The sequence below is a fragment of the Schistocerca piceifrons genome, chromosome 1 (genome assembly GCF_021461385.2).
Source record: "Schistocerca piceifrons isolate TAMUIC-IGC-003096 chromosome 1, iqSchPice1.1, whole genome shotgun sequence".
Classification (NCBI taxonomy): domain Eukaryota; kingdom Metazoa; phylum Arthropoda; class Insecta; order Orthoptera; family Acrididae; genus Schistocerca; species Schistocerca piceifrons.
In genome coordinates, this window is record NC_060138.1 from 1,024,710,109 (window position 1) to 1,024,728,504 (window position 18,396).

General features: G+C 43.3%; 1 protein-coding gene across 1 annotated transcript in view; it reads left to right on the plus strand.

The window, feature by feature from the left end:
* LOC124710511 (calcitonin gene-related peptide type 1 receptor-like) overlaps nt 1-18,396 on the plus strand; it is a 263,198-nt gene that overhangs the window by 119,226 nt on the left and 125,576 nt on the right. Inside the window, exon 2 of the mRNA XM_047240931.1 lies at nt 13,042-13,254. Coding sequence (XP_047096887.1) covers nt 13,042-13,254 — 213 coding nt within the window. The remainder of the gene's footprint in view (nt 1-13,041; nt 13,255-18,396) is intronic.

Consider the following 18,396-nt stretch of genomic DNA (forward strand, 5'->3'; position numbering starts at 1 on the left):
TGGAAATGGCATGGCAAGCCGTTCCACAGGACTACATCCAGCATCTCTACGATCGTCTCCATGGGAGAATAGCAGCCTGCATTGCTGCGAAAGGTGGATATACACTGTACTAGTGCCGACATTGTGCATGCTCTGTTGCCTGTGTCTATGTGCCTGTGGTTCTGTCAGTGTGATCATGTGATGTATCTGACCCCAGGAATGTGTCAATAAAGTTTCCCCTTCCTGGGACAATGAATTCACGGTGTTCTTATTTCAATTTCCAGGAGTGTATTTACAAAATGAGGGCGACGTCTATCCAGTGGCGCTGTATGAAATCTGTGAACTCAGTCTTCTTGGTGTGCAGTCCATTTGAATTCCAAATGCAAAATCTAATATTTCTTGTTCTTTGGAAGCGGTCCATTTACGGTGCGACGAAAGCCTTTAGAACAGTGTCAACTAGAGAGGGGTACTCGTCAGTTTCTGTTACAGCGCAGCGAGTAGTTTGGCGACATCCGCCAGTGCTGGCATGGTAGGCTGTGGCAGGACTGTCGGTATCTCATTGGCAGAGCAGGCTAGTTGCCTTGGGTAGAAGAAGTTGGCGTGTGATTGCGTTTGTCTTGGCTGTCTGGGTTGTCGTGGTGTCCTACTGAGTGGTGCTGCTTCAACTGGGAAGACTTCTTGTACTGGTTGTATGGGTTGTTGTTGGGCGGCTTGTACTTCTAGCATTGCTGAATTTTTGATGATAATCGTCCGTTGTGTGGGTCGTTTGGTTTTAGTCATGTGCTTGTATTTTCAGAGTAATTTCTGGAACTTCTGGTATCCTCTGAATGTTGCAGGGTTTGCTTCTCTGCAGTTTGCACGTTTTGGTTTTTCTGTCCTGGAGCGATACATTCCGCTGATCTGAGATTCCCTCCACAACAGACGAATCTCATTGGCATACCGTGATAATCTGAAGTACCAGATGATCAAAAAGTCAGTATAAATTTGAAAACCGAATAAATCACGGAATAAAATGGTTCAATTGGCTCTGAGCACTATGGGACTTAACTACTGTGGTCATTAGTCCCCTAGAACTTAGAACTACTTAAACCTAACTAACCTAAGGACATCAACACATCCATGCCCGAGGCAGGATTCGAACCTGCGACCGTAGCGGTCACGCGGTTCCAGACTGTGGCGCCTATAACCGCACGGCCACTCCGGCCGGCTAAATCACGGAATAATGTAGATAGAGAGGTACAAATTGACACACATGCTTGGAATGACATGGGGTTTTATTAGAACCAAAAAAATACAAACGTTCAAAAAATGTCCAACAGATGGCGCTTCATCTGATCAGAATAGCAATAATTAGCATAACAAAGTAAGACAAAGCAAAGATGGTGTTCTTTACAGGAAATGCTCAATATGTCCACCATCATTCCTCAATAATAGCTGTAGTCGAGGAATAATGTTGTGAACAGCACTGTAAAGCATGTCCGGAGTTATGGTGAGGCATTGCCGTCGGATGTTGTCTTTCAGCATCCCTAGAGATGTCGGTCGATCACGATACACTTGCGACTTCAGGTAACCCCAAAGCCAATAATCGCACGGACTGAGGTCTGGGGACCTGGGAGGCCTAGCATGACGAAAGAGGCAGCTGAGCACACGATCATCACCAAACGACGCGCGCAAGAGATCTTTCACGCGTCTAGCAATACTTTTTTTTTGTTCTAATAAAACCCCATGTCATTCCAAGCATGTGTGTCAATTTTTACCTCTCTATCTAAATTATTCCGTGGTTTATTAAGTTTTCAAATTTATTTTGACTTTTTGACCACCTGGCATGTTCGAAGCGCTGGCAATATCGATATTGGACTGGACATCCTCGCTATTGTATGTCTGAACTCGCACTCTTGTGTAAAAAAGATAGCAGATATCATAGATCTTGTCACTGTTCTTCCCTGCACGCAGGCTGACACGGTAAACTGGTTGCCTTATGAGCTCTTTTGTATTTTCGTCACGATTTTTAAACAGATAAACTTGTAGGTTGTTGAACCCGTTCTCTTGAAGTGCTTGACGCAATGTAGGTGTGCGTTTGGTGACGACGTTCAGCTCTCTCTCTTCAGGTGACTGATGCGTGAAGAAGGAAATGTCGTGGAGAGCAAAAAAATTGACTGCCTTATCTGATGTTCAAAGGTCTTGAAATCGTATTGAATGTGATCGTTTTGGTAGATGGCCTTACGGCTGCCGTCTAGTTGCCGTTGAGTATTTCATTGAGTTTGTGCAATGTTTGATGTAATAAATGGTGACCGCGGTGGTATCTTCTGGATCATGCTGTGGTCATGTTCCTGTTCCTCTTCTTATTCGGCTCCCGTTTTTCTTAGACGTCGACGTTTGATGGTGTTTTCGCTTGTGGAGCTGTTGGCGCGTAGTGGTTTGTCGTCTGCATTCCTTCCGTCCGCTTTTTCCACAGACTTCCAGCTTCACTATGGGCGTTGTTATTCCCGTCTTCGTTTGTAGTGATCTGTCGTGAAACTCTCCTCATCGTGATTCGAGGGTGCATCTTCTTCTTCTTCTGTAATCTTGCTCCATAGCGCCTTTGTCGTCGATGCTGTGGCGTTGTTGTGCCTGTTCTGACTCTTCTGGTAGTAGGTTGTTGAAAGCTGCTGTCGGATTCTCGGTGTCTTATGTTGCTTGTTGGGTGACGTGTTGTATTCTCTCGCAGATTTCTTTCTGTTCCTCTTAGTGGGTGGTGAATCTGACGTCTTCACGCGGTTTAGACACATGTTTGACAATCTTCTGTTTTCGTATGGCGCCTGTGGGTGTCCTATCCCTGGAGTCTGGCGTTTTCCTGTTCGTCCGTCTTGCCTCTCATAAACCATGATAGCCTGGGTCGTCAGTATCGATGGTCCTCCTGCCTTTGCCACGTCCATCGTAAGCAGAGTGGTCGACGAAGCCGCCGACGGGACAAACACGCTTGGACGTCGATCGACCAACTCCAGCGCGGATAGGGCACCTGCCTCAACTGGACGTGCGCTACTGTTTGCACACTGCGTCATCGTGTTCTACACTCTGCTGCCTTCTGCTGACCCGACGTCAGCTTAAATCCTCGGTGTGTGAAGTACTACATCTTTCTGTTTGGCTGCTCGGATGAGACGCGGAAGCTGAACACAGTTTTGATCAGCGCACACAGAGGCTAGCTGAGCGCGATGATTGACATTTTGGCGCGGCCATCGATGTCGCCATCTGATGGTCTACTCGCTGACTTCTTGGTCCTGCCACGGTTCGAGTGGAGCCTTGGGTGTTTCGGTTGTGAAGCTGGTAGACTTTTGGCCACGACGCTCTGCGGTAGGCGTGCCACAGCGCTTGTGCTTTGTCTCTAAAGACCTCGATGTCGAAAGGACGTTAAACCCCAATCTGTCGTTTTTTATACACAATACTTTGCACATACATACATTCGCTGTCCATTGCCAGTCCTACACCGATAGTTGATCCTCTACACCTTCTCATTACTTCTGTCGTACAAACAGCAACACAATGTCTAACATAAAACATTTTCGCAGTGTCATTGTTGTAATTTTGAATAATGAAGTAATTTTTTATGTAATCTATTTTGTCATTACTCTGTAAATAATTTCTTATGAATGAATATGATTGCGAAATATTAATGCAATACCTAAAAAGAATTATGTAATAACATGTAATAAACACGCTGCTTTAATAAGGAAGATTTGCTATTGTGAACAGTCAAAGAGTATATTTGAAGTGGGGAACATTGTCTCTGGACGCGGACGCGCACAGTGCAGTTGAGTTTGGCATGAGCTCTTGTGCAGCAGAGTCTGACAGTAGCGCTCAGGTGTAGTGGTTACTAGCAGCATATAGTGCATGCGGCACATTAGTGAGGCACCAAACTGGTGTGTTATGGTCAGGCATAATTACGGCGTTAACGAAATAAGACCAGACCAACTTTAATATTTAGAAGTGTATCAAAGCTAGTAGTTTCATTTTGTTAATAATTGTCAACTTAACGTTAACGCTGTGTTACAAGGGCTTAAACATGAACAGTTACCAAGTAGGGTCCTAGCCAGTCATTATTACGAGGGTCACTCCAAAAGAAATGCACGCAACTTTTTTTTAAAATCCATCTTTTATTCTACATGTTTGAATGTATTACAGTGTGTAGATACATCCTTTAGGAACAATATTTTCATTTCTCCACATAATTTCCATCCCTCTCAACTGCCTGACGCCATCTTGGAACCATCGCCTGTATACCCGCACGTTAAAATTCTTGACCAACCTGCTGGAGCCACTGTTTGGCAGCGTGCGCAAGGGAGTCATCATCTTCAAACCTTGTTCCACGAAGAGAGTCTTTCAGTTTACCAAAGAGATGATAGTCACATGGAGCCAGGTCAGGACTGTAAGGCGGGTGTTTCAGTGTTGTCCATCAGAGTTTTGTGATCGCTTCCATGGTTTTTTGACTGACATGTGGCCATGCATTGTCGAGCAACAGCAAAACATCCTGCTTTTGCCGATATGGTCGAGCTTGAAGTTTCTTCAGTGTCGCCACATATGCATCAGAATTTATGGTGGTTCCACTTGGCATTATGTCCACAAGCAAGAGTCCTTCGGAACCGAAAAACACCGTAGCCATAACTTTTCCAGCATAAGGTGTGGCTTTGAATTTTTTTCTTGGGTGAATTTGCATGATGGCAGCGTGCGCAAGGGAGTCATCATCTTCAAACCTTGTTCCACGAAGAGAGTCTTTCAGTTTACCAAAGAGATGATAGTCACATGGAGCCAGGTCAGGACTGTAAGGCGGGTGATTGCCTCTTCGTCTCTGGTGAAAAATGATGGAACCATGTTTCATAACCTGTCACAATTCTTCCAAGAAGTTCATCTCCACCATTCTCGCACCGTTCCAAAAGTTGGCTGCATATCGTTTTTCTTGTTTCTTTGTGAGCCACTGTCAACATCCTGGGAACCCACCTGGCACAAACCTTTTTTTAACGCCAACACTTTCAGTATTCTGCAAACACTTTCTTCCCCTATCCCAACGTAGCGTGACAATTCGTTCACTGTGATGCGTCTGTCAGCAGTCACCAGTTCGTTAACTCTCTGTACATTTTCTGGAGAGTGTGCAGTACGAGGCCTGCTGCTGCGAGGACAGTCCTCAATATTGCCAAGCCCGCTTTCATCACGTAACCTGTTTGCCCACCGACTAACTGTACTGCGATCGACAGCAGCATTTCCATACACCTTTTTCAACCTCTTGTGGCTGTTTCCCATTGTCTCGTTTTCACAGCACAGGAATTCTATGACAGCACCTTGCTTCTGACAAACGTCAAGTGTAGCAGCCATCTTGAAGACATGCTGTGACAGCGCCACTCACGGGAATAGGTTGAACTAAGTTTGAAAACAAGCGGGAAGGATGTATCTACACATTGTAAAACTTTCACACATCTAGAATGAAAACTGTATTTTTACAAAAAATAGTGTGCATTTCTTTTGGAATGACCCTCATAATTAAAACTGAGTGTCACTGTTGATGATAAAAAGACTAAAATCGTTGATTTAATTTAATTTGTTTAAAAAGGTGAAAGTTATCAAAACTTAAAAAATAATTCAGAGCGATAATTAAAGATAATGGACTTTGTTGCTCAGTGAAATCTTCGCTGAAAAAACCAATATTAATATTCAATGGTTATGAAAAAGTAATTTCAGTGAGTTTTCAAAGATTATTGAAGATCAGAATGTTTAATTTCTTTGTGTGATCAATAATTTCCGCTCTCATTTCCAAAATACGTAACAGTATTACACAAAATTTAATCAGTAATTATTTAATCAAAGTTATGCATTAATAAGACATATTCTGCCTAAAAGAAAATAATCTTAAGAACAATTACAATAGTAGTAATGTTAACAGTAGGCATTTTGGTAGGCTGTGCGAACCAATTTATTACGCAAACTGAGTGCCAAACAATCAGCAGTCAAATGCGTATGCTTAGCACAATTCGCTGTACTGTCTTCTCGATTAGATTTGCTTCATGTTGCTAATTGAGATTTTGAATCTAAGCTCGAGTCAGTGTTATTTTGTCCGTTGCCACCTGTCTTTAATTAATTATTACATAAATTTTTCTTCAACTTGATTAACAACTATACAGTATTGTTCGCTCACAGTATGAGCTGGCGACCGTTTTCTATAACCATTGCAATCTACACTAAAAAATATTTAATTTCATTATATGAAATTTCACTAGGAACTTTGCAGTTTTGAACATCTGTCAAAATTCGTTCGATCGTTATTGTGTAAAAGTAGTCGCACAACAACGATTCGGTTACAACTGATTCTACATTTTGGTTGGATCTAATTTGTTCTTCGAAACCGATGCTTTTTCACAGAGAACAGGGACTTTAGGAACAGGTGTCATCAATGATTTCAGTTATTCGAAAATGTAGGTCCGTTATGAGTCGACCTTTTTAGAACTCAGAAAGATGGCGATAATCATTTCCACGTCCTTTGGGACTGCTGTGTTGCAATATCCACTTAAAAAGTTCCAGTTGCCTAGAGGGATGACATTTTTTTCCATAAATCTTGCCTAGGTTCTTCAATGTACAATGCCCATTCAAAAATAAACCGGATTTTTATTATCAATTTCAATAACTTCACTTAAAAATTCCGGGCTGACAGGACTTGATTGTTATGTAAAATTTTCCCCTAAAGTTTCATCTCCGGTTGAGGGAGATTAAGCGTCTTCACCTCTCAGGATGTCACCTACAATCGGAGACGAAACGTTACGGGACAGTTTTACGTATTCACCACGGCACTTACGAGTGCATGAGCAAGAGAAACACATATTTTCCCCCATTTTCTGGGAGACCGCTTGTGTTTCAAAATTATAGTTTCAAAGAGCAATCTTAGATTATGATATGACAGACTCTACATCACATAAAAAAATTATCAGAGGGAGGGTACTGTTTTACATCGTACACTACTGATCTTATATCCTGTAATATGATATTTGCAGCTGCTTTGACGATTCGTAGTCTTTCTTGCTGAGGATCTGAATGTCTTTTGGTGTACCAATTTTCACTGAGTAGTTGGTGCCCAACATTCTTGAAACATACGACTGCTGGCTTTGAAGCTGTTTCAGCTATCACCACATCGTCACCATATTTCTGGAAAAGGTGATGTGGGTATTTGCTCTAACAGATCGTCCATAGAAAACTGACATTCTTCCGTATTGATTTCCAGGTAGGCAAATATAGCCTCCACGCCTTCATCTACTTGTGTTGCAGGTCGGTAACCTCGTTTCTGTCCAGTAGCTGAAACACGGTGAAAGAACTTTCTGTAGCAAAATCTGTGGTACCGCCCATCTGCAGCAACCAAATCATTTACATTTTGAATCCGCTCTATCACTTGTTGACCAAATTCATCACCACGACGTTTAGCCTGTTCTAATACTGTCGATTGCACTTCGAATTTCATTACTTTGTAAACAAAATTTCGTTTGGCATATGGCAATCTTAACTGCTTGGTTAAAAAGTCATCAGAATTCCCTTTTGCACATAAGAAGCATTTCTCTTTGAAATTGAACTGACCTTTTTCCTGCGACCGACGTAGCACGCCTGTTGGTTCCTGAGAATGTCGAAGGCTTGCTGCTATCATTCTCTCATTAATGTACTTCTTGTAGCATGCTTCATGCACCATCACTTCACTGAGCGTTTTCAAAAAACGGGTGTGAGCAGACTCCCTGCGTTTAGCACTACAATCGATAAATGTGCTCAGTCCTTTCTTTTTCACATTGCGTCCACCACTTACCACAGTTTTTTCGCAAATGAAACACAAATTCATGTCAGACATACTCATTTTCAGCACCACAACATATACTGAATGGAAGCGACTCCAAACTGTAGGACCCTTATTGTTGTCTGCTAATAGCTGTCAGCGCGCTGTGAACAGTCACCAGAGATAATCGCCTTTCGCCCGCCAAATAATAAATACGATTTTGTCCGCTAAATAACAATTCCTACATACTTTTTCTTATAATTGATCATTAACGTCAATCAACTGTAGAAAATGTACGGCACCTGCATGCAATCGTATTACATATTGTAACACAAATAAACTTCACGCAATCCGACGTGAATGTGTTCGTAGTTACTGAATATGATGCTGTTTGTCCTGGCCCTGCAGCTGAGTGAGATGGTAAATTCCAATGAATAACATGATGAGTAATATGTTTATACTACACAAATAGAAACTGAAATAACAGTGTTCAAAAATTAGGTAATATGCCACTTTGCTCGAAATTTGAAAAATTGCTATTTTTTGACGTGCTGTAGCGCCTTAGATACAGGGAGTAGAAAAGAATGGTAAGAATCAAATTTTTTGGAGAATTTTGTGCTCTTCAATAAAGAAAATAGACGTCAAAGCTACAGGAGCAAATGAAACTGAGATATTTTGAAAAAAACTGAAAAAGTCCGAAATTTTCGAAGTTTTTTGACTGCAGAAAGTTTTCCCAAGAGAAATTTTGTTGGCACAACTTGGTTTTTCTAACCTTTCCAACAATATGAACGAGTTAAAAAATAAAATCTTCTACCCCACCTTGTGCAAGGTACAGGCTTTTTTTCTGACAGTTTCACTGGACTATATTGAATAAATACGTTTATGCAAGAAAGTGGTAGTACTAAGTACATTCAAAAACTTACTGGCAGATAATAACTGTGTAATGGATAGTCACTCGAACCTGGGACCCTTGCCTAGGAGGCAGGAGATGAGGTTCTGCCAGAAATACAGCTGCGAGGAGTGCTTCGGTAGCTCAGTCGGTAGAGCACTTGCCCGTGGAAGACAAAGGTCCCGAGCTCGAGTCACGGTTCTAGCACGCAGTTTTAGTGTTTCAGGAAGTTTCATATAAGCACACTCTCCACTGCAGAATGAGAAATTCATTCTGGAAGTATTAACTTTTACAGAAAATATTTTCTGTCCTGAAAAAAGTGTATAGAAAATTTTTTCTCGATGCAATATGAAAGCTTTGTTTACACGACAATTATCATCAGATTATTCAAATCGTCGTTTTGATGCAACATTGGATCAAATAATAAGATGTACGTGTGAAAATATGTAAACAGATGTGCCACTGAGTACTGTGTTTTTGCGATGTACCAAGCATCTGTGAGCATTAGACAGGATGGACTACTTTAATTCATAATGAAGAATAAACCAGTGCCAACCTTGAACGTGACTTTCAAGTTGATTTTGAGGTTAATGTGATATTTTAAAATGGAAATCCTAATATTTGATTCGAGATTTGAACAGAACGACAAATTTTACGTATAAACGTTGTTAGAGGTTAGGGCAAGGTTCAATTATGTCAAGTAAGAAAATATGTTTTGTAGTTCTAGTAGGGATTAACTCGGAATAGAGGAGGTATACAGCAAAATATAATGTTAGATGCATATTGGAAGGGGCATAAGGCATCACATATCATTACCGGAAACTATGATTTTAATGGTAATAATCGAGGGTCGTTCGAAGGTTGAGTTTTGTTTCATGGAAACTCCTTTTTATGACATTGAGTTTGGAAAGAGCGAACAGAGATATGAACTTTAAATTTTAATTATTGTGTTTATTGGAAAAAATAAATACATCACAAAGCATAACTGTTATTATGGCATTTTCAAGACAGAACAAAAATAAATAAAACGTAAATCTTCGATTCACAAGTCGTTTAATGAGTGCCCTCACCTCCATTCCTGGGAATGCTCTTTCCAATTTGTATCTTACATTGTATTTTGCTGTATCTCTCCTCTATTCTAAGTTAATCCCTACTAGAACTAAAAAAAAATATTTGCTTATTCGACCTTCAGTGAGCTAGCCACGACCTTTAATAATACGTAAGATTTAGTTCTTTTTTTGTAATACTGAATCAAATATTAGGATTCCCCTTTTGAAAAATCACTTTAACCTCAAAATCAACTTGAAAATCACGTTCAAAGTCATGAGCTCTGACGCCACGTTGAGCACATCCCAGATGTGTTCGATCGGGTTAAGATCTGTCGAATTGGGGGGCCAGCACATCATCTGGAACTAACCACTGTGTTCCTCAAACCACTCCATCATACTCTTGGCCTTGTGTTCTTGTTGAAAAATGGCGTCGGGAAACATGGTCGTCATGAAGGGTTGTACGTGGTCTGCAAACAATGTACGATCCTCCTTGGCCGTCGTGGTGTCTTGCACGATCTGCACTTGATCCATGGATGCCCATATGAACGTTCCCCACAGCTTAATGGAGCCGCCACCAGCTTGTCTCCATCCTGCCGTACAGGTGTGAAGGAGCTGTCCCCTGGACGACGACGGATTTGTGCCCCCCTCCCCCCCCCCCCTCCCCATCGGCATGACGAACAGGGTATCGAGATTCATCAGACCACGTAACGCTCTTGCACTGCGCCAACGTCCAGTGCTGATGATCACGTGCCCATTTCAGTCACAGTCGTCAATGTAATATTGTTAACATGCGCACATGCGTGGGTTGTCGGCTGCGGTGGCTCATCGTTAGGAGTTCTCTGTGTTTGTTCAGCCACACTTGTACTCTGCCCAACATTAAAGCCTGATGTTAGTTCGGCCATAGTTCGCCGCCTGGCCTGTTTTACCAACCTGGCTAGGCTTCGACGTCTGACATCTGTAATGAGTAGTGGTCTCCAACCCCACGACGACTGGACATGGTTTCACTTTTGTTTCGCCACGTGTTAAAGACACTCACCACAGCACTCCTCGAACACCGGACAACTTGTGCAGTTTCCGAAATGCTCGTGCCGAGCCTCTTGGCCATCACAATCTGCCTTCGGTCAAATTCAGATAGAACGGGCACCTTCCCTATTCTACACATGGATAACAAGCTCACTGATACTACGTACACCGTGTGTGTGTCTGACCAGCAGTCATTCCTCGCCATTTGACGCTGCTATCACCTGCACTAGTTCATATTGATAGTACGTCGGTGTTCTGGCTGATCAGTTCTACATCTGCATCTACATGGATACTCTGCAAATCACATTTAAGTGCCTAGCAGAGGGTTCATCGAACCACCTTCACAATTCTCTATTATTCCAATCTCGTATAGCGCGTGGAAATAATGAACACCTATATCTTTCCGCACGAGCTCTGATTTCCCTTATTTTATCGTGGTGATCGTTCCTCCCTGTGTAGGTCGGTGTCAACAAAATATTTTCGCATTCAAAGGAGAAAGTTGGTGATTGGAATTTCGTGGAAGATTCCGTCGCAACGAAAAAAGCCTTTCTTTTAATGATGTCCAGCCCAAATCCTGTACCATTTCTGTGACACTCTCTTCCATATTTCGCGATAATACAAAAAGTGCTGCCTTTCTTTGAACTTTTTCGATGTGCTCCATCAGTCCTATCTGATAAGGATTCCACACCGCGCAGCAGTATTCTAAAAGAGTGCGGACAAGTGTAGTGTATGCAGTCTCCTTAGTAGGTCTGTTACATTTTCTAAGTGTTCTGTCAATAAAACGCAGAGTTTGGTTAGCCTTCCCCACAACATTTTCTATCTGTTCCTTCCAATTTAAGTTGTTCGTAATTGTAATACCTAGGTATTTAATTGAATCTACGGCTTTTACATTAGACTGATTTATCGTGTAACCGAAGTTTAACGAGTTTCTTTTAGCACTCACGTGGATGACCTCACACTTTTCGTTATTTAGGGTCAACTGCCACTTTTCGCACCATTCAGATATCTTTTCCAAATCGTTTTGCAGTTTGTTTTGATCTTCTGATGACTTTATGAGTCGGTAAACGATCTCGTCATCGGCAAACAACCGAAGACGGCTGCTCAGATTGTCTTCCAAATCTTTTATATAGATAAGGAACAGCAAAGGGCCTATAACACTACCTTGGGGAACGTCAGAAATCACTTCTGTTTTACTCGATGACTTTCTGTCAATTACTACGAACTGTGACCTCTCTGACAGGAAATCACAAATCCAGTCACATAACTGAGACGATATTCCATAAGCACGCAATTTCACTACGAGCCGCTTGTGTGGTACAGTATCAAAAGCCTTCTGGAAATCCAGGAATACGGAATCGATCTGAAATCCCTTGTCAATAGCACTCAGCACTTCCTGTGAATAAAGAGCTAGTGTTTCACAGGAACGATGTTTTCTAAACCCATGTTGAATGTGTGTCAATAGACCGTTTTCTTCGAGGTAATTCATAATGTTCGAACACAATATGTGTTCAAAAATGCTGCTGCATATCGACGTTAACAATATGGGTCTGTAATTTAGTGGATTACTCCTATTACCTTTCTTGAATATTGGTGTGACCTGTGCAACTTTCGAGTCTTTGGGTACGGATCTTAAATGGGCATGTGCATTTCCACAAGGTGTGTTATCTTTTTAAGTACCGTATTTTACTTGTGACAACCCTTTTATAACGTGCTGATTTTACACAGGTGACAGCGGGGGTGGAGTCCAACGTAAAATGAGCGTGTTTTGCAACAAAAAGATTTTCAAGATATAAGGTTGACACCAAAGTTTGTCGAAACCTGTAGTCTTAAATAAATATCTATGCGATCTAGGTTGTTGAATGTTTTGACAAGTGAAACAGTTCGCCCCTCCAGTAGTCTCAAAATGGGAAATTTAGTCGTATACTTTTAAACAAATAACAGTGGTAGAGTAAGATGCAAGTGCAAAACGTAATGGTGCTCAAAAATTTAGGTGCACGACCTAAATCTGACTTAGTGGATCGAGTTCGTCATTAAAGCGGTGAATCATTTTCTTCAAAAAAATGGTTCAAATGGCTCTGAGCACTATGGGACTCAACTGCTGAGGTCATTAGTCCCTTAGAACTTAGAACTAGTTAAACCTAACTAACCTAAGGACATCACAAACATCCATGCCCGAGGCAGGATTCGAACCTGCGACCGTAGCGGTCTTGCGGTTCCAGACTGCAGCGCCTTTAACCGCACGGCCACTTCGGCCGGCTCATTTTCTTCATTAGACAGGTACCTTGGTACGAGTAGCCAGACTATGTTGTTGACGTTCCACTCTTCGGCAGGTGCTGTGTTGGCCGTCGTCGCAGCAGGAGGCGGCGCTGTGCGTGTACCGAGAGTACGCCCCCACGACCCCGGAGCTGTTCGGTCGATTCGCAGGCAACGGCTGCTACGACTACGGCCCTGACTCCCGCTTCAACGTCAAACTACGTGCACTGAACTACCCAGATCCCAATGATGGTATCATATACCCTTGCTTGGCCTACTTCGACCCCGAGGTCAGTACCGCCGTGCAGTGCAATGTGTCATTCTGTGTGCTGTCCAGCGTGCTAGAAATAGAGTGCAGGGCAACTATTCGAACGCAAAGAAGAACTTAATAATTTCATATCCAAACAGGACAAGTATAAATAAATCATCGTGATGGTATGGGGTGCGATTGGTTACACGTCTCGGTCACCTCTTGTTGGCATTGATGGCACTTTGAACAGTGGACGTTACATTTCAGATGTGTTGCGACCCGTGGCTCCACCCTTCATTCGATCCCTGCGAAACCCTACATTTCAGCAGGATAATGCACGACCGCATTATGCAGGTCCTGTACGGGCTTTTCTGGATACAGAAAATGTTCGACTGCTACCCCGGCCAGCACATTCTCCAGATCTCTCACCAACTGGAAACGTCTGGTCAATGGTGGCCGAGCAACTGGCTCGTCACAATACGCCAGTCGCTACTCTTGATGAACTGTGTAGTATCGTGTTGAAGCTGCATGGGCAGCTGTACCTGTACACGCCATCCAAGTTCTGTTCGAGTCAATGCCCAGGTGTGTCAAGGCCGTTATTATGGCGAGAGGTGGTTGTTCTGGGTACTGATTTCTCAGGATCTATGCACCCAAATTGCGTGAAAATGTAATCAAATGTCAGTTCTAGTATAATATATTTGTCCAGTGAATACCCGTTCATCATCTGCATTTCTTCTTGGTGTAGCAATTTTAATGGCCAGTAGTGTATATGTCACATACATTGCACACAACTCCTCCTTCCCTCTCTCTGTGCATGTGCTCCTCCCCTGTCTCTCTGAGCATCTCCTCCTCTCCTTCTCTCTGTCGATAACCTCCTCCCCCTCTCTGTCCATTGCCTCCTACCCCATATTTCTCTTGTCCCCCCCTTCTCTCTGTCCATCTCCCCCTCCCTCCATGTCCTCCTCATCTCTGTCTCCTCTTCCCCTCTGTCTGAGCATCTCCTCCCCCCCCTCTGCCAATCTCTTCCTACCTTCTCCATCCATCAACCCCCTCTGTCTATGCCTATCCTTTCCATCTACTCCTCCCCAATGTCTCTCACCATCTCCTCTTCCCTTCATTCTATGACCATCTACTCTTCCCCTCTCTCTGTCCATCTCCTCCTCCCTAGCTCTCTATCTTAGCCTCCCCCTTCTCTCTGTCCATCTCACCCTCCTCCTCTGTTTGTCCTACCACCTCTCTCTGTCTACCTCCTCCTTCCCCCTCTCTCTATCCACCTCCTCTTACCCCCTCTCTCTACCCACCTCCTCCTCCCTACTCTCTCTGTCTCTTGACACTGTCCATAACCTCCATCTGTCACTTCTCTGTCCATCTTAAAAACCTCCTCTGTCTGTCCACCCCATCGCCCCCTCTCTCTGTCCACCTCTTCCATACCCCCCACTCCCTGTGCATCTCCTCTTACTCCTGCCTCTATACATCACCTCCTCCACCCTCTGTCAGCCCGCTCCTTCCCACTCTGTCCATCTCCTCCTCCCCCCCCCATCCATCTCCTCTTCCCCCTCCTGTCTCCCTCTCTCCCTGTTCATCTTCTCCCCTTTCTTTTCTGTCTCCATCTCCTCCTTTCCCCTCTCTCTGTCTGCCTCCTCCTCTCCCCACTCTCTGTCCATCACTTCCTCTCCCATCCCTCTTCCATTTTTCCCACCCCTATATCTGTCCATTCCCTTCTCCTCCTATCTGTTCCTATCTCTTCCTTCTCCATGTTGCTGTCGATCTCGTCACCCTCCCTTCTGTCTTTTTGTACTATTATCACCTCAGTAGGAACTTGGTGGTTTTGCCCTTACAGTATTTCTTTCCAGGTTGTAACTTATACGTTTACCCAAATTGATAAAATCGTTCCAGGGGTTTAGGGTGGGCTTCTTATCCGTGGCTTTGTTCGCATACTCATATGTCAAATATATTTCACACATAATTAACATATTTCACGCGCATTTATACACATAGTTCACCTGTACATCTAGTGAATTTCGCCGTGCAGTTTCATTTCCACGCAGCTCAATGCTTATGACGTCATATCTCGTGAACTAAGTTTCATAAAATGATATATTCTTCCAGGTAATCAGCAGCAGATGTAGATACTGTGTGTGAATGCGTTGCGAATAGAGTTAGTGGTAAAGAAGTAATTGATTAAAATGTCATGAAGATGTGGCAGTTTTTTCTCGCATCTCACAATTTGACGTCATACCTCCTGAACTATCAGTAGTAAAATGATATATTTCTATATGTACATTCAGCGGTATATGTGGATACCGCTTGAGAAATTTGTTGCTAACAGAGTTAGTAGTAAAGAAGTACTAAATTAAAACGTCGTGCACGATGCCGTAGTTCCTCACGCATCTCAACGTTTATGACGTCGTATCTCCTAAACTAAGTGTCGCACCGTGATGTAATTTTCTGGTATACTCAGTGGTATATGTGAATATTGTCTGCGAAATTTGTTGCGAATACAGTTAATATTAAAGAAGTAATAAATTAAAACGTCATGCTACATGTGGCAGTTTCACTGCACGAACAAAGAAAATGTAGTAAGCGAAAAACTTTCTTGCTTTCATCATTTTGTGGGGGTCTTCAGCGAGAAAAGTTTCATACAGGTGTGAAATTATGTGTAAGGTTCGTTGCAAGTTTCTTAGTGCTCTCGTTCTCAAATACTGGATAACTAAAGTGTGAGTATTCTCGCGTCATGGGCTACACTACCTTTTCACCACCATTCCCACGCCTTGGATAGGTGGGTGGTTCCTAACCACAGTGATTACTTCCAAACAGTAAAATTTGACTGAAATTGGTCCAGTGGTTTAGGAACATACGTGCTTAAGCCAATTTTTATCCAGGAGGGGACTGCCAAGGGGGAGCTGGCCATGAAAAAAAGATTGAATAACCAACGAAATGGTAACGTTATACCGGATGATCAAAAAGTCAGTATAAATTTGAAAACTGAATAAGTCACGGAATAATGTAGATAGAGAGGTAAAAATTGACACAAATGCTTGGAATGACATGGGGTTTTATTAGAACCGAAAAAGTTCCAAAAACGTCCGACAGGTGGCGCTTCATCTGATCAGAATAGCAATAATTAGAATAACAAAGTAAGACAAAGCAAAGATGATGTTCTTTACAGGAAATGCTCAATAAGTCCACCATCATTCCTCAACAATAGCTGTAGTCGGGGCATAATGTTGTGAACAGCACTGTAAAGCATGTCCGGAGTTATGGTGAGGCATTGGCGTCAGATGTTGTCTTCCAGCATCCCTAGATATGTCGGTCGATCACAGTACACTTGCGACTTCAGGTAACCCCAAAGCCAATAATCGCACGGACTGAGGTCTGGTGTCCTGGGAGGCCAAGCATGACGAAAGTGGCGGCTGAGCACACGATCATCACCAAACGACGCGCGCAAGAGATCTTTCACGCGTCCAGCAATATGGGGTGGAGCGCTATCCTGCATAAAATCGTACGTTCCAGCAGGTGTTTATCAGCCAGGCTAGGGATGAAGCGATTCTGTAACATATCGGCGTACATCTCACCCGTCACGGTAGCAGTTACAAAAGCAGAATCATGCATTTCCTCCAAGAAAAAAGGCCCGATAACGGTAGATGTGGTATATCCAATCCATACCGTGACTTTCTCGTCGTGCTATAGAGTTTCCACGACAGTTCTGGATCTTCGATAGCCCAAACTCTGCAGTTGTGGGCGTTGACAGACCCTCGGAGCATGAAATGAGCTTCGTCGGTCCACACCACGTTACTCAACCAATCGTCATCTTCTGCCATCTTTTGAAACACTCACACCGCAAATGCCCTCCGCTTCACTAAATCGCCACGTATCAACAGTTCATGATGCCGATGGATTTTGTACGGACAGCATCGGAGGGTACGCCTCAGTGCCAATCAAACAGTGGTGTATGAAATGCTGGTGCGACGTGCGACTGCACGAGCGCTGACTTCCCCGTGCATAGACCAACCCGATACAGTCTCCATTTCTTCCTGAATTGTCTCAGCAGCATTACACCTTGTGCTCGGTCGGCCACTACGGGGTCTATCGTCTAAACAACCCATGGCTTCGAACTTCGAAATCATTCTCGCCACAGCTGCATTTGTCAACGGACCTTTACCCGTTCGAATACCCTTCCTATGGCGATAGGATCGTAACGCTGAACTAGCACATTCCCCATTCTGATAATACAGCTTCACTAAAAGCGCCTTTTCAGGTAACGTCAACATGCTGCGACTGCTGGCGCATCTGATTCTCTCTCTCATTACAGCTCCTTTTATACACGATTGTCATGCGCAGTCACTGACGTTTTGCTGTCCAATGCCATCTATCGGACACTTTGCGAATTTTTTTTTGTTCTAATAAAACCCCATGTCATTCCAAGCATGTGTGTCAATTTTTACCCCTCTATCTACATTATTCCGTGGTTTATTAAGTTTTCAAATTTATACTGACTTTTTGATCACCCGGTACGTGTCGAGGCGTGGAATGTAAAAAGTTTGAACGTGATATGGGAGCTAGAAAACCTGAAAAGGAAAATACTAAGGCTCAGTTCAAATATAGCTAGGGCCAGTGAAGTGAACTGCACCCCATACTTGCCTCTCTCCTTCCCACATCCCTCCCTACCTGGCCCTCTTCCGAGCGACCCCCATTCCCCTCCCCCATCTCTTCCCCTCCCTCCCTTCTTCAGGTCTCCCTCATCTCCTTGAACCTGGCAGATCCTCTGTATTGATCATCATCAGTGTGCCACGTCAGTGTTGTGTTTCGTGCTATTTCTCGTGTGCGTCCAGAGGTGTGATTTTAATTGTGTACTGCCTTGAGGTTCGCCGTCAGTGTGCTATGCCATCCGTCAACACCTTCATGCTCCAGTCATACTGTGCCTTGTGTTCTTTTAATCGTCGCAGAGTGTGGCTATTTGTGTGTGCTACTTTTAAACAGTTTTTTTATCTCCATTTTACAGTCACCCCGTTTTTTTGTATATTGCCTTCCATGATGTTCTCCCCTTTTGTATATCTATGTTCGCCTTCTTCTCTCCTTTGCTGTTTTTAAATGTCTTCTATTGTTTTGTTCTATGTCTTTCGGCTGAAGAGCAGCGCATATGCTGCTGCCAGCCCGCCCCGATGGGGAATTGAAATACAAT